Source organism: Carassius carassius, chromosome 35 (assembly GCF_963082965.1).
Source record: "Carassius carassius chromosome 35, fCarCar2.1, whole genome shotgun sequence".
Classification (NCBI taxonomy): Eukaryota; Metazoa; Chordata; class Actinopteri; order Cypriniformes; family Cyprinidae; genus Carassius; species Carassius carassius.
Window position 1 is genome coordinate 26326579 of NC_081789.1, and position 15255 is coordinate 26341833.

Here is a 15255-nt window from a genome sequence, read left to right on the forward strand (position 1 = left end):
ATATATAAATAATGTGTATATATATATATATGAGTAATGTGTAAATATAAACATTAAATTAAAATTATATATATAAACACAATTTATTTTAATATGTTAAACAGTAAAAATTTAAAATAAATGAAAAAATCTTTTTTTAAGAAATGTTGAAAATGCTATTATAATTTGTACTAATATGTAGAATCGCTTTCAATTTTGTTTTGTGCATTTTTTCAATTTTTTAATATTACTATTTAGTTTTAATCTATTTAGTTCAGCTTGTATTTAGTTTCAGTTATTAATTTTAGCCCTTCAAATTAATCTTATTTAATTTAGTTGCTTAATTTTGTTTAGGTTTAATATTTATATTTTAACTTATTAAAGCTTAATATTAATTAGAAGATAAGTTTTAAAGTATTTAGTTTTTGTATTATCTTCATTGTATTGTTTTTGTATTGTATTATTATTTTGAATAAGCTTTTATTATTTTCATTTTAAGTTTCTCTTTTTTGTTATTTTTTAAATACTACTTAGGTTTAATATATTTATAAAAAATTATGTTCAACAGTTTTTTTATTATTAATATTTTTTTTATATTTTTGTTAATATTTTGAATTAGCTTTTATTTAAATTTAAATGTAAATTTTAAAATTAAATTAAAATTGTTATTATTTTTATGTACTAACTAGGTTTAATGTATTTATAAATATATAGTTTTTGTTAATATTTTGCAATAGCTTTTATTTTTTTATTTTCATTTTCATTTTCTCTTTTTTATTTAAAAAAAAAATACTACTTAGGTTTAATGTATTTATAGAATAATGTGTTAAAAAAAAATATGTTAAACAATTTTTGTTTTTGTTAACAATAATACCCCTGGTGCATCTGTGGCTCAGCCACTCATCATCAGAGATGAATCTGTCTTCATAACTGTGGGTTCTGTCAGTGTAAGGATACAGTTTTCATCGCCCCCTCTGTTCTTGGGGGGTCCAGGCATGTTGAGGAGCACCAGATGAGCTCCCTGAGACTTATTGGCCACCACTTCATTGAGTTTGATGGCCGTGTGCATGCAGCGCACATTAGACTGATTCCTGTGACACACGGTCATGTGATGAAGGACAGAAACAAACAAGAAATAAAAGACACTGTTTCAATTTCCCGACAACAATCATCATTTAATGAGCTTTTTTTCTACTTCTAGTATATATTTCATTATTTGCAAAGCACAGCCTCATATCCATTGTTTACTGTGCTCTCTGAAATCAAATGCCTCTATTATTACAGTGATATTTGATTCTGATCATTCATTGGTCAAATATTTGTGTATGATGCTAAACTGTACAGTATAACACTTAATTGTCAGGAAAGCTGTGCTTTAAATAATACATAAGCTTTGCAATGCTGCTGAATATGGCATGATAATTGCATTTGCACTGTAATTAGTTATTAGGTTAGTGAGCACAGGATCCAGATTTGACATGCACAGCATATGCACATGCCCTTAATGAAGCATTAATGATGACGTCACAAATATGCCACACACACACACAAAAAAAATCTAAACTTGTGCTCCTCAGCGCCACCTGGTGCCAATCAATAAACCACAGTGAATATACAAAAGAAAAAAAAATATTACAATTATTTTATAATATTTTAAATACAATCAATAATAAAAAAATATTTTACAATAATATTAACATATTTTTATAATATATAATAAAATACTTAAGTATAATAATAATTAAAGTAAATAAAATATTTATGTAGAATCTATAAAATAATTTATAATTATTATTATTATTAAAAAAAAAATTGAATTAATTGGAATTGTAAGATTATTCTGGGCACAACAGGTGAAGATGAAAAACAATGTTTCTTACATGTGGCAAAAATTGAGATCATGCTGCACATATCAGCGTCTGCAGCTCTCGGGACGTGAGGGAACGCTGGGACATAAACACATGGATGCTAACACACATATCAAAGCCCATATACAAACATATATGTATGAATAATCCAGTGTGCTGCAGGGTTTGGGACGGGACAGTTACAGACGGACAGACAGCTACAGTACAGAGAAATGTGACTTACAGACTCTCCCATTCGCTAGAAGGAGGAAAACAGGACAGAACAACAGAGACAGGCTTAAACACCCACACCATCACACAAATCTCTCACAGCAACAGCTGCTATGCTTGTCACAGCTTTTCAATTTGTTTTTTGATCAATCTTCTCAAATAAATCATAGGAAAATAGGATCTTAATAAAACGTACGTTCGGAAAATTCTTGCATCAACATTTAGATCACATTTCCTAAGAAAGTAATAAGACAATTCATGATAACCAGCACAATAAGTAAATAAATATACCACAAAGGCATTCATGATAAATGAATAAACATTAATGTGTCCCTGGAGCACAAAAGCAGTCTGAAGTCTCTGGGGTATATTTGTAGCAATAGCTAAAAATACATTGTATGGGTCAAAATTATAGATTTTTCTTTTTTGCCAAATGCCAAAATGATTAGGATATTAAGTAAAGATGTTTTGTACATTTCCTACCGTAAATATATCAAAACTTCATTTTTTAATAGTAATATGCATTGCTAAGAACTTCATATGAACAACTTTAAAGATGATTTTCTCAATATTTAGATTTTTTTTCTCCCTCAGATTCCAGATTTTCAAGTAGTTGTATCTCAGTTAAATATTGTCCTCCTAACAAACCACACATCAATGGAAAGATTTCAGATGATGTATAAATCTCACTTCCTTTAATTTATGCCAATTTAAAAATCATTGTCACAAATTTACTATGAAAATCACCTTGTTTTACCTTTCTAATGTAAAATACCTGTAGGCATTACAATAATGTAGGGAAATGTGTATCCTACATATCGTCCTATAATAAATCTTTTGCCTAAACCATGATCTACATGTTTTTGTGAGATTCACCTCTTAAATCAAAGAACCTATTAGTATCATAACTGAAAGGAATATTACTATTAATATTATATGACCTGCAAAAGCATGTGAGTAAATCTATTGGGCAGATGTATATGAACGGAGAAACACAGACGCACAGACACATTGTGACCATTACACACGATGACAGACACACTGTGGTCATGCAGTGTCCTGAAAATACCCAGCAGCCCCTGGGCTCGTGTCTGAACATGCAACCTTTCCCTCGTTACATCCCAGGATTTAACCCTCGAAGCGATGCAGTGCTGCAAAGCAGATGTGTTCAGTGACTTACGGTTTCATGCTGAACAGGTCTCGCACCGCCATGTTTGCGCTGGGCTCTCGGTTGCGGTTTCGTTCGGTGCAGAACTTGTCTTTGGTCCAGGTCATGTGGACTCGCTCTGGAGACACATCGGCCTTGTCGTTTAGAGCCGCGTGAGACGCCGTGTTTCTGTCGTGGATCAGCTGAGCCTGTGCAGTTACCACAATCACACAGTCAGTTCATTGACTTATTCACATTCTCTGTGTATCTACAAACTGTTATGTATCTATATTAAATGCTATTTCAATGCAAACAATTCTATATACATGCAGAGCATGTCAGATTAATGTTTTAGTTCGTCTACTATGCAAACTGCACACATGCAATGCAACTGTATTAGTCTGATCTGCTGACTGACAACATGCAATAGACACCAACACCAAAAATTAAAAATAATCAAATAAATAAACGAAAAAATGGGGGAATAAAAGAAAAAAAAATGTGTTTATTACCTATTTTTTTATTTATAGTCAAACTAAATGGAGAAAATGAAAAAAAAGGAAAATAAATATCAAAAAACATAATATAAAAAAATATATTTATGTATTTATTTGTAGTTTAAAGGACAATAAATATAAAAGGAGAAATGAGAATATAAAAACAAATAAATAAAATAAACAAAAAAATGAAAAAGTTTTTATTTATCATTTATATATTTAGAAACATGATGGAAGGAAAAAGAAAGAAAGAAAAAGAAAGAAAGAAATTACTTATTAATTATTTATATTTGTATTTTTATTTATAATAAAAACTAAATAAAGAGAAACGAGAGAATGCACGGAAAAACAAAAAATTAAATAAAGTATTTCTTTATAGCTAAAAGGACAAAAAACTAAAGGAGAAACTATAAGAAATATAAAAAAATAAACTAAATAAAAATAACAAATTATTTATTTATCATTTATATATTTAGAAATATGATGGAATGAAAGGAGAAGAATAAATAAAGAAACAAACAAATAAATGAATAAATGACTTATTAATTGTTAATATATTTATTTATAGTCAAAACTAAATGGAGGGAAACAAGAGAATGAAAGAAAAAACTAAAAATAAAATAAATTAAGTATTTTTTTTTTATTTATAGCTAAAAGGACACAAAATATAAAAAAAGAAATATAATATTTTTTTATCATTTATATATTTAGATAGAAACAAATAAATAATAAAACAAATAAGCAAATGACTAAATGAATGACTTATTTTATTTGTATATATAGTTTAAACTAAATACAGAAAACATGAGGGAATGAAAGGAAAGGGACGTTCACGTTCACGTGGGGTCACGAGTGAGGAAAGACGGTCATGCATGCTATGATGACATCACTGACACATGCATGATGGGAGGAGCTACAGAGCCGATGCTAACACTAGTGCACACATTAATCAGTGCAAAGGAAGTAAGCGATGATCTAGTTGTTCTGGCTCTGAGGTTTCAGGATTGGGTCTCTGAGTTCACTACCTCGTCTTGTTTATCGTCATCTAGACAGGCGTTCTGGTTATTGACGGCCGAGCCGTGAGCGCCGCTCTGGTTCTTCCTCCGAATGGAGCTACGAGACTCATCTGTGATGCTCTGAATCTGAGACATGTGTTTCCCGATCGCAGCAGAAAACATGAAAGAGGACCACAAGTCACACAGCGCCGCCAGAACAACATTATTAAACACAGCTATTCAGAATCTCAGGAAGAAACGGCTGGCTCATTTTCACCTTTCATTACAAATAAGACAACATTTTTTGTATTTTGTATTTTTTGTATTTTTCACAAGGAAAAATATAATTTAATTAATAATATAATTGAATATATTTATAAATAATAATATATAAAATAATAATAAATATATATATATATATATATAGTTTATTAATTATATTGTTTTTTAATAACAAACAAACAGTTATACATGTTTAAAATAAATTATATATGCTTAAATATACTTTGCAACTGTGCTTAATTTATTATACTTAATAATATATACAAAATAATACATAGTTAGACATATGTTTTATTTAATATTTTTATTATTTCTATATTTATTTTTTTATATTTAAAAAAACAACATATTAATACAAAATATTATTATTTCTTATTTTTCTTTATTTGGACATTTCTTGATGGTTTCGGTGAGATTCATTTATGAAGACACTAAAAGCAAATATGGTCACTTCATATTAATATATATTTAAATAGTTGAAATAATATTTTTTTTTCAATAACAAAATACACACACACACACATATTATAAATTATACATGCTTAAATGTACTTTGCAACTGTGTTTAATTCAATATACTTTTATACTTATAATTTATTTTTTATAAAAAAACAACTTTAACACAAAACTTTTTTTAGTTTTTTTTGAGTGAAATATTGGACATTTCTTGATTGATTAGGTGAGATTCAGCCATGTAGCATTAATGAAGACACTAAAAGCCATTATGTTGACAGCACGATGCTGTGTGATGAAGCTTCACCTCTCGCTCGCGCTCCGTCCTCGACAGATGCATCTGCTTCAGCATCTGAGAGCGCTGCTCCATCACCAGAGTCTTCTCGTAGGTGAACGCCGAGATGTCACTGTCGTGCTGGAGGCACACAAACACAGAGAAGAGGAACAGCCTCAGCATCAACACATCAACAATGAGCAGCCACACACAGAAAAACTAAAGAAAAAAGAATGATTGCTATTGCATAATAAAAAAAACTGCATGTTTATATTGCATAATAAAAATGTTAATATTAAATATATGTAAAAAAAAAAAAAGTTACATTAAAATATATATTTATATGAACAAATGCATGCCACAAAAATTTATAATAATATTAATTCAATATGTAGAAAAAATAAATAGTAGTACAATTTAACAGCATTAATTTTTAAATTAATATTAAATAATACATTTTATATAAATTAATTCTACTACCACTACTGCTATATTATTTTGCGATATTAACAATTAAAATAATCACAATATAGTGCAATAACATTTTCAAGTACTATCATTTAAAAAATATATAATATAATATAATATAATATAATATAATATAATATAATATAATATAATATAATATAATATAATATAATATAATATAATATAATATAATATAATATAATATAATATAATATAATATAATATAATATAATATATGTGACCCTGGAACACAAAAGCAGTCTGTATGGGTCAAAATGATTGATTTTTATTTTGTGCCAAAAATCATTAGGATATTAGTAAAGATCATGTTCCATGAAGATATTTTTTGTAAATTTTAGATTAGTAATATGCATTGCTAAGAATTAATTTGGACAACTTTAAAGATGATTTTCTCAATAATTAGATTGTTTTGCACCCTCAGATATAGTTTTATCTCGGCCAAATATTGTCCTCCTAACAAACCAGACATCAATGGAGAGATGATTTATTCAGCTTTCAGATGATGCATAAATCGAAATTTTGAAAAATGGACACAAAATACACTTAAGTTTTGTGGTCCAGGGTCACATCTAATATATTTAGCAGTCCTGCTGCTCAACAAAACCTTTAACTTTACATCCTTATGCCAAGAAACATCGGTCTGCTGCAGCATCTCCTCACCATCTCCACGACCTCCACCTCAGCATTCAGACGAAGATGATAGAGGAACATCTGCAGGTCTTTCTTCATCTGGATGCTGTTGTCATCCAACTGAGCCACGGTGAAGATGCGCATCTTACACTTCCTCCAAACCTGAGAGACACAGAAGAGCATTGAAACACACGCTGGATCCAGAAGAGCAGTAAGCGTTCCACGAGAGCCGGACCTTGTGCTGCTGCAGTAAGAACGGCAGGAGCATCAACAAGCCTCCGTCGTGAACGATCCACCACACGTCGATGGTTCCCTCCGCGAGACGCTCCTGGTGAGGGAAACTGTCCACGTTCTTGGCCACCAGCAGGGCCTGATGGGCGGCAGTGGTCTCTCGGACCGTTTCTGTGGAGGAACAGATTGCACAGACGTCTATCAGGGTTTCTTTCTCTTCAGATGAGTCACAGTTCGGATACAGAGTCAGACTCAAACCTATGAAGTTCTTCCAGGACTGTGGGTCACTGGATTGTCTCCAGCTCGCAGGCCAAGCCATCAGAACGGAGTTGTGCTTCATTCCTCCGAGTCCTGCTGACTGGATGAGGTGAGAGAAGCCGTCGCGCAGGTTTGAGGACACCACCACATGACAGAAACCCTTCGTCTTCTCTGCAGCCATGGCTGATTTGATGCTCTGCAGTGAGGAGAAATGATTCGAGCATCAGTCGTCAGTTCTCTCTGTGGCCACTAGGGGTCAGTGTGAGCTCAATGACTGGACACTCAGTTTATCTGAGGACAGAAACGGTCTTGACATTTTGTCATTGACTGCTTGTAGTGTGTGTGTGTGTTACATATCACTTTACATAAGAGTTTCTTCCATTAGAATCGTCCCCCAGGTTTAACAAAAAACAGGCTGTGATTCTAGCTACAAAGGGAACGTTATAATAGTGTTCAAATCTTCGTCAGCTCGTTCTTTTGTATTTTGAGTGCTGACAAGTTAAATTGGCTAGAAATCCTTGACTCAGATATTCTATAGATGTGTAAAATAAATTTATGAAAAGAGCAGTGATTCAAGTTTTTAGAAATAAATAAATAAAATTATATATATATAATAAAGTATATAAAATTATCAAAAATGTAAATACTATTTTGATGTATTGAATTAATATAAAAATAATAATAATTTAAAAATGTGTAAAAAAAAATAAAATGGCAAAAATAAACTTTTTTACATTTTTTAAAAAATTTTTCATAGATGTACACTATAATAAATTCACTAAAAAAATTAGATATTTCAATTAGGGAAATGTTTTGTCCTCTAGGATTTGTGAAAAAACTAAAAAAGGGTAAATGGTAAAAAGAAAACAGAAACTAGAATTATATAAATTCTGTAAATAAATTAAACTACCATATGTATTAAGTAAATTAAAAACAACAATACAAACAATAAAACATAATAAAATGAGTAACATTTTAATGTAGCAACAATAAATAATTAAAAATGTAAAGTAGATAATAATTCTAAATTCTTATCAATGTATTTTTAATTGCTTTTATTTGAGTGCTGAGATGTAAAACTTTCCAGAATTTATTTTACTCACAGAATCAATCGAAAAAGAGAATCTCCACTGATGTTTTGTGCACGAATCATATTCTTTCTAATATAATATATTTTAATAACTAATGAATTTTTCTAATATAAGTAGATTTGCAGTAGTATTTGAGGAGTCTGATTCAGACCTGTTCTGCTCTCTTGGCGTCAGACTCTCTGCTGAGGAAGGTTCCCTCCAGCACCGAGCCCACGATGGTCAGACCTTTGCCTGCTTTCAGCTGCGTGGTGAAGGACAGGAGACGAGGATGTTTCACAGACAGCTCAGAGTCCAGATTGAGCAGCACCAGCAGCTGAGGCCTGCACAGCACACACACAGACCACAATCAACAGAAGATCTGAACTTTTAGATGTTCTCAATGCTTTAAAATACACACTGTAATGCATCTTTTCCTAACCACGATCTACTACTTACCTATTCATGATTACAGTTTTATATAGTGCAGTGCATATGTGTTTTAATGCTTTATGTTCTGGACAGCATGCATTAGTGCATAACGTTGGTTCCAGTGGATCTGGACTGAATCTACGATCATGCAGTGAAGGCTCTGAAATCAAGCGGTGGAGGGTTTTGCGGTTGAGGATTAAAAGATTACGCAGGACTATCAGAGGCGTGATGCTTTCAGGAGAATGATGTTAACCTGAGGCTAAAGGTGAAGAGCTCAGAGGATCTGTCATTATCATTAATGATTCACTCTTTATTGAATCCTGAAAAAAAACAAAAAAAGTGTTTGAATAAAATCCACTTGAATTGATTCCAACTGGGTTTTTCTAGTGCGGATGGGAAATGATTTCACAAGCTCATTCTGATCAAACCGAGCCGTGAAACATGGTGTTTTAGTTTCATTAAGATACCATCAAGGTTTTTATTAATAATATGACTTGTTTATTGTTTTAGCTTTTATGTTTTAGTCATTTATTTCAGTTAATGCATATTTAAATTATATTTAAAACAATTTACTATTTATTTTATTAATTTATTAAATGATAAAATTAACTGTTATTTGTTTTTTATGTTTTTATTTTTACATATTTTTTTAGTAAACCATAATTTTACTTTTAGTTAACTATAACAACTCTGAATCTTTTGAGATGCGATCAGTGGTGTTATTCTTGAATTATCACTGAGATTTATTTATTTATTAAAATGTATAATTAGTTTTTAATTTAATTTCATTTTTTTCATGCCAGTTGAACACCTCTCTGTTTTTTTTATATTGTTTTTTTTTTGTTATTTTAATATTTCAAGTTATGCTAAAAGATGTTGAGAAATGTTGATTTGTCAACTAGCTGATTTTTTTTATTATATATATATATAGTGTTTTTTCTTAAATATTTTACAATTATTTTAACAATTTTTATTTTTTTTATGATTTTAATCAAAGTGTCCCGAATGCATACTAAAGTGGTTCAGACACAGACAAACTCAGAAGGCCTTTAGTGGAGATTCACAGATGTCCCAGAACAAAACCCAGATGAGTTTCTGCTGGCCTGGATTATGAGGAATGAACAGGTTTGACCTGATTCCTGAAAGACGGCTGAAGTTTCATGGCAGCTCATTGTATACAGGTTATTTAATCCATCACAGATTACTGAGAGCTCTGGGAAAAATCCCAAACTGATTCCCTCTGGAGTACACCAGGAGAGCGGTGAAATGTGTTGACTGCCTGTTATATCCTGCTATACTTCTATTCTTTAAGCTGGATTTTAACTGGTTCTATTCTTTGTTTCTATTTTAATTATATTTTTAATTATGTTTACTACTTCGTGATATTTGTATCATTAAGGTTGTTTAAAAAAGAAAAAAAACTGTTATTATTATTTTTTTAATTCACTGAATTTTTCAAACACAGTAACATTTAATAAATTTTATATAATAAATCTGAAAAAAAATAAATAAATAAAATAAAAGCAAAAATAAATGTAACTTTATATTGTGATAAATAACATACTGTTGGAAAGTTTGGGCTCAGTAAGTCTTTTCTGCAAGGCTGCATTTATTTGATAAAAAACAGTAAAAATGTGAAATATTATTACAATTTAAAATAACTGTTTTCTATGTGAATATAAAGTAAACTGTAATTTATTTCAGTGATGCTCCACTGTATTTTCAGCATCATTCCTCCAGTCTTCAGTGTCACATGATCTTCAGAAATCATGAAAATATGATGATTTACAGCTCAATACACATTTTCCAATGATTATGAATTTTAAAAACAGATTATTTGATGTATAGAAGATTCAAAAGAACAGCATTCATTGTAAGTAAAATAAAACAATCTCCCTGATCCCCAATGTTTGGGGCATTCAGTTCAGGTGTTTATTTTCTAATGTGTTTATTGGTTTGTGTATAGTGACCCTCACCTCCAGTTTTTGGTGTGTGGCGGTGCCTCCTCCAATCGGATGAGAGCGTATCGCGCCGCGTTGAGCGACAGACCGCGGATCCCGTCGCCCCACTCTTTCTCCGCCCTGAACACAGATAGAAAGACCCCACAGACAGTCACTCACTCACTCACTCAGTCAGATGAAGCTGTAATCAGCTTAGCGTCTGCACAGACTCACAGCGCTTCTGCAGCTCTTACCCGCGGTACTCGATGTATTTGTAGATGCATCCAGCGATGAGCATCGCCACCAGAGCGTAGTACCAGGAGGAAATGAACATCAGAGCCAGACACAAACTCATGCCGAGAAACGACAGAGTCCTGATGAAGGAGAACATCAGAGAAATCAGCCATGCATTTTACATTAAACAATCAAATGAAGACTACATAATACGAATTAATAGAAAGCTATTTTTTTTTTGTGACGACTCTCTGTTATACACCTGAACTCCTCCAAACAACATCTATTTTCATTTATTTCTTTGTGTATCTTCAGCTGAATTTATCAAATCAACAGAACAGAATCTGAGCAATGACATGTTTCTCTGGGTAATATTACGGTGTATATATAATTCTTCAGTATTTTCAAAGTTACCGCATTTCAGTTCCCCAGTTTTTGTATATAAAACACCTCTACAGAGATTTAAAAGAGTTATTTAATTGAGTTGCCAGAATTGAATAGACTGTGAAAAAAAAATGCGAAAGTACAAATAAACAGTCAAATTTATATAGATATATTTTTTAATAATATATAAGTATATGTAAAAAATAGAAACTACCATTTAAAACATTCGGGTCAGTAACGATTTACTTTTATTCATCAAGGATGCATAAAGTTGATTGAAAAAATGCAATAAAAAAAGACATTTTTAATGTTAAATAAGATTTATTTTTCAAATAAATGCTAATCTTTTGAACTGTCTATTCAAAAATAATATGCATCACGGTTTCCACAAAAATATTGTGCAGCACAACTGTTTTCAACTGATAATAATCAGAAATGTGTATTGAGCAGTAAATCATCATATTTTCATGATTTCTGAAGATCATGTGACACTGAAGGAATGGAGGAATGATGCTGAAAATACAGCGGAGCATCACTGAAATAAATTACAGTTTACTTTATATTCACATTGAAAACAGTTAGGTTAAATTTGAATAATATTTCAAAATTGTATTGTATTTTTAATCAAATAAATGCAGCCTCGGTGAGCAGAAGAGCGTTTAAAATCGAACTGAGCCCAACTAAAGCCATACAGCGGATGTGTTGTGTCTCTCACCAGTGATAGTATCTGAATCTTGGTCTCCAGTTGGGCGTCCTCAGCAGCGTCTGCAGAGCACAGGCCAGATTCACGAACAGATAACACATGAGGAAGAACCTGAGGAGACACAACACACAGTCAAACACACACACAGTCTGTCACACACTGAAGGAGAAACGCTCAGACGTGAGCTCACATGGACAGGATGGGAGCCACGGCGTCCAGAGAAGCGATGAGGATCCCGCTCTCACAGATCACAGCCGTCAGAAGAAGAGCCCAGGTCGGCTCTCCGTTGGCTTTCCCATGACCAAACACCTGAGAGACCAGCAGAGGACCGTCAGAGCGCTGTATGACTGCATATGAGCAATATAACACTAAGACATGTCACATTATTCAAAAGATATCGAATGAATAAACCTTGCCACACAAAAACACAGTTTAACAGCTACTGCTACTGTAATAAACCTTAGTAATCTGGTATTAACCAGCACTGTCATTAACCAAACTCTAATGTTCTGAAAGCTTCTTACACTATTTGAAGGAAATACCATTTTAATTTCCATATTTCCACTTACTTTTTAACCTAAATTAAACTAATAAACTTTTTTGTTTTAAATAAATTATGAAATGCACATCCCTGTTTCTATAGTAAAAAGTGTTGTTATTATTAAATAAACCAAAACTATTACAATATATGAAAAATAAAATGATAAAATGCACGTGTCTCTGAATACTTGAGTAGTAAAACAGTGCTGCTATTGTTGCATACTGCATAAATAAACTATTAAAAATCAGTTTTACTACTTAAAATAAAGCTGAAATTAAATATAAATATCAGATGAAATACTTAAGTGACAAAGTGATTTAATCTGAAGGACTAAAATGACTAAAACCGAAATAGAAATAAGGCTTGAAGACAAAAACTAATATAAGTGACTCAACTGACATATGCACATGACAAAATTACTAAAATTAAAATGTAAAATAAAAATAAAATATATTTGTGTCCCTGGAGCACAAAAGCAGTCTTGAGTCTCTGGGGGATATTTGTAGCAATAGCTAAAAATACATTGCATAATTCAAAATTATTATTTTTCTTTAATGCCAAAAATCATTAGGATATGAAGTAAAGATCGTGTTCCATGAAGATATTTAGTAAATTTCCTACTTTAAATATACCAAAATGTAATTTCTGATTATTAATATGCATGCTAAGGACTTCATCTGAACCACCTTGTATCACAGACAAATATTGTCCTCCTAACAAACCAGACATCAATGAAAAGATTATTTATTCAGATTTCAGATGATGTATCAATCTCAGTTTCAACAAATCGTCCCTTGTGACTGGTTTTGTGCTCCAGGGTCACACATATATGATATCACAAGATATCTGATGCATCTGTAGTGTGAATGATACCTCGAGGAAGGGCACGATCCCGTCCCGCGCGATGGCCTGCAGCAGCCGGGGGGCGCCGGTGAGACTCTGAAGCCCCGCCCCACAGCAGGAGAAGAACGAGCCAATCACGATCACCCAGGGCGAGGGCCAGGACAATGTGCCAATGACTAAATTACCTTTAACAGAGTCTCCGAACCTAATCAACAACAACAACACAACATCTAAATGACCATTTTATATTAATACAAAAAACAAAAAAACTAAAAATAACAATAATATATATATATATATATATATATAAATGGCTTCACTCCAAAATTGCCAGCACATTTCACAAATATTATTTTATAATAGTATCAATAATTGAAGAAGCATTAGTATTTAATTTTTATAATAAACTGTATAAAATTAATCTATCTCTGATGCACAGTTCAATAGCAAAAAGTGTTATTGTTACATAAAACTAATACTGAAATAAAGCAGAAATAAAACAAATATTAAATAAAAAATAAGTGGGTCAAAGAGGAAAAAGGGTTTAAGCATAAAAACAATAAGTGTAATACTGCTTTAAATTGTTAAATAAATAAAACAAAAATAAATAGACATTTTATTCTCTAAAAACTTAAAAGTAGATACTTTACTTGTACATTCTAAGAACATTAAATTGTCAAATGTCTTTGACTCATGTATTAAAAGTTTAATTTTTATATACATTTTAATGCACCAGTCTCTGATTCTGTTGTTATTAATGCACAAAACTAAAAATCTATTTTTAATAAAATATAGGCAAACTAAAATATTACTAATTTAATCCACTTTATACTGATATCTTTCAGTATTGAATGAAATATCAAAACATTTCACTGAAAAAAAAAGCTTTTTTAAAATTGCTAGTTAATTTCATAAACAACGGCAAAGAAACAGCAAGTAACACACTGAGGTAGAAAGACTGAAACACATTTTTAACAGTGTATCTGTGCATCTTAAGTGATTGCGTTCTATGTTTTGGAACAAACACAAGTATTTTCCTGTGATATAATCTTGAGGTACTACATATAAAGAGTTCATTGACCGCAGTGCAGAACAATCTGCCGTTATTAAAGTAGACTGCCTGTATGTTTAGCCAGGAAAATGAGGATATTATGAGTGGAAACCGAGAAGCAGAAAGAGCTCACTTGTCTCGGAGCAACACACCCTCGATGCAGGCGCCGAACATCACCACGCAGGACAGATCTGAGTTACACTGCTAAGAAAACTCACACTCTCTGCATCTCACAGACACGGTACTGACGCTTCAGTGATTCAGATATGATTCTAATACATGGTTAAATATAGGATACAGATGATGGTGGTGGTGGCGATGGCGAGGATGGTGCCGATGGGAATAGACCTCTGAGCGTCTCTCAGATCCCCGGATCGGTTCGATCCAGCCATGATACCTGCACAGCAGAAACAGAAACACGCAGAAGTCACATCTGTGGGCTTTTCAGAAGCTCTCAGATGAGAAAAACAGAAGTTAGAGAGAAAAAAAGAAATATTACTGGTGTATGAATAACGGAGTTACAGTACATTACAAAAATGCATGATTTCGTTGAGTCTAATTCAGTTTTTATCATTGAAATAAAGCTGAACTAAAAATGATATATATATACATATATATATATATATATACACACACATATACATACACACACACACTAGACGAAAAACCTAAACTTAAACCAATAATTGAAATAAAAATAAATTGAAGTTCTAAAATTACTAAAATTTTAATGTAAATTAAAGGCAA

At 31.7% G+C, this 15255-nt stretch overlaps 1 protein-coding gene across 7 annotated transcripts in view; it reads right to left on the reverse strand.

The window, feature by feature from the left end:
• Positions 1-15255, reverse strand: part of slc12a7b (solute carrier family 12 member 7b) — a 58932-nt gene that overhangs the window by 2511 nt on the left and 41166 nt on the right. For 3 of the 7 annotated variants that reach the window (XM_059525240.1, XM_059525242.1, XM_059525245.1), the window contains exons 10-25: positions 14807-14905; positions 14642-14699; positions 13488-13662; positions 12264-12382; positions 12086-12184; positions 11007-11126; positions 10789-10893; positions 8556-8724; positions 7314-7509; positions 7060-7226; positions 6855-6986; positions 5739-5846; positions 4727-4843; positions 3238-3413; positions 2071-2085; positions 937-1070 (exon numbers count right to left, since the gene is read on the reverse strand). In XM_059525240.1, the coding sequence (XP_059381223.1) occupies positions 937-1070; positions 2071-2085; positions 3238-3413; positions 4727-4843; positions 5739-5846; positions 6855-6986; positions 7060-7226; positions 7314-7509; positions 8556-8724; positions 10789-10893; positions 11007-11126; positions 12086-12184; positions 12264-12382; positions 13488-13662; positions 14642-14699; positions 14807-14905 (1989 nt within the window). The remainder of the gene's footprint in view (positions 1-936; positions 1071-2070; positions 2086-3237; positions 3414-4726; positions 4844-5738; positions 5847-6854; positions 6987-7059; positions 7227-7313; positions 7510-8555; positions 8725-10788; positions 10894-11006; positions 11127-12085; positions 12185-12263; positions 12383-13487; positions 13663-14641; positions 14700-14806; positions 14906-15255) is intronic. The other 4 variants (XM_059525243.1, XM_059525247.1, XM_059525241.1 and 1 more) reach the window with 3 other exon arrangements.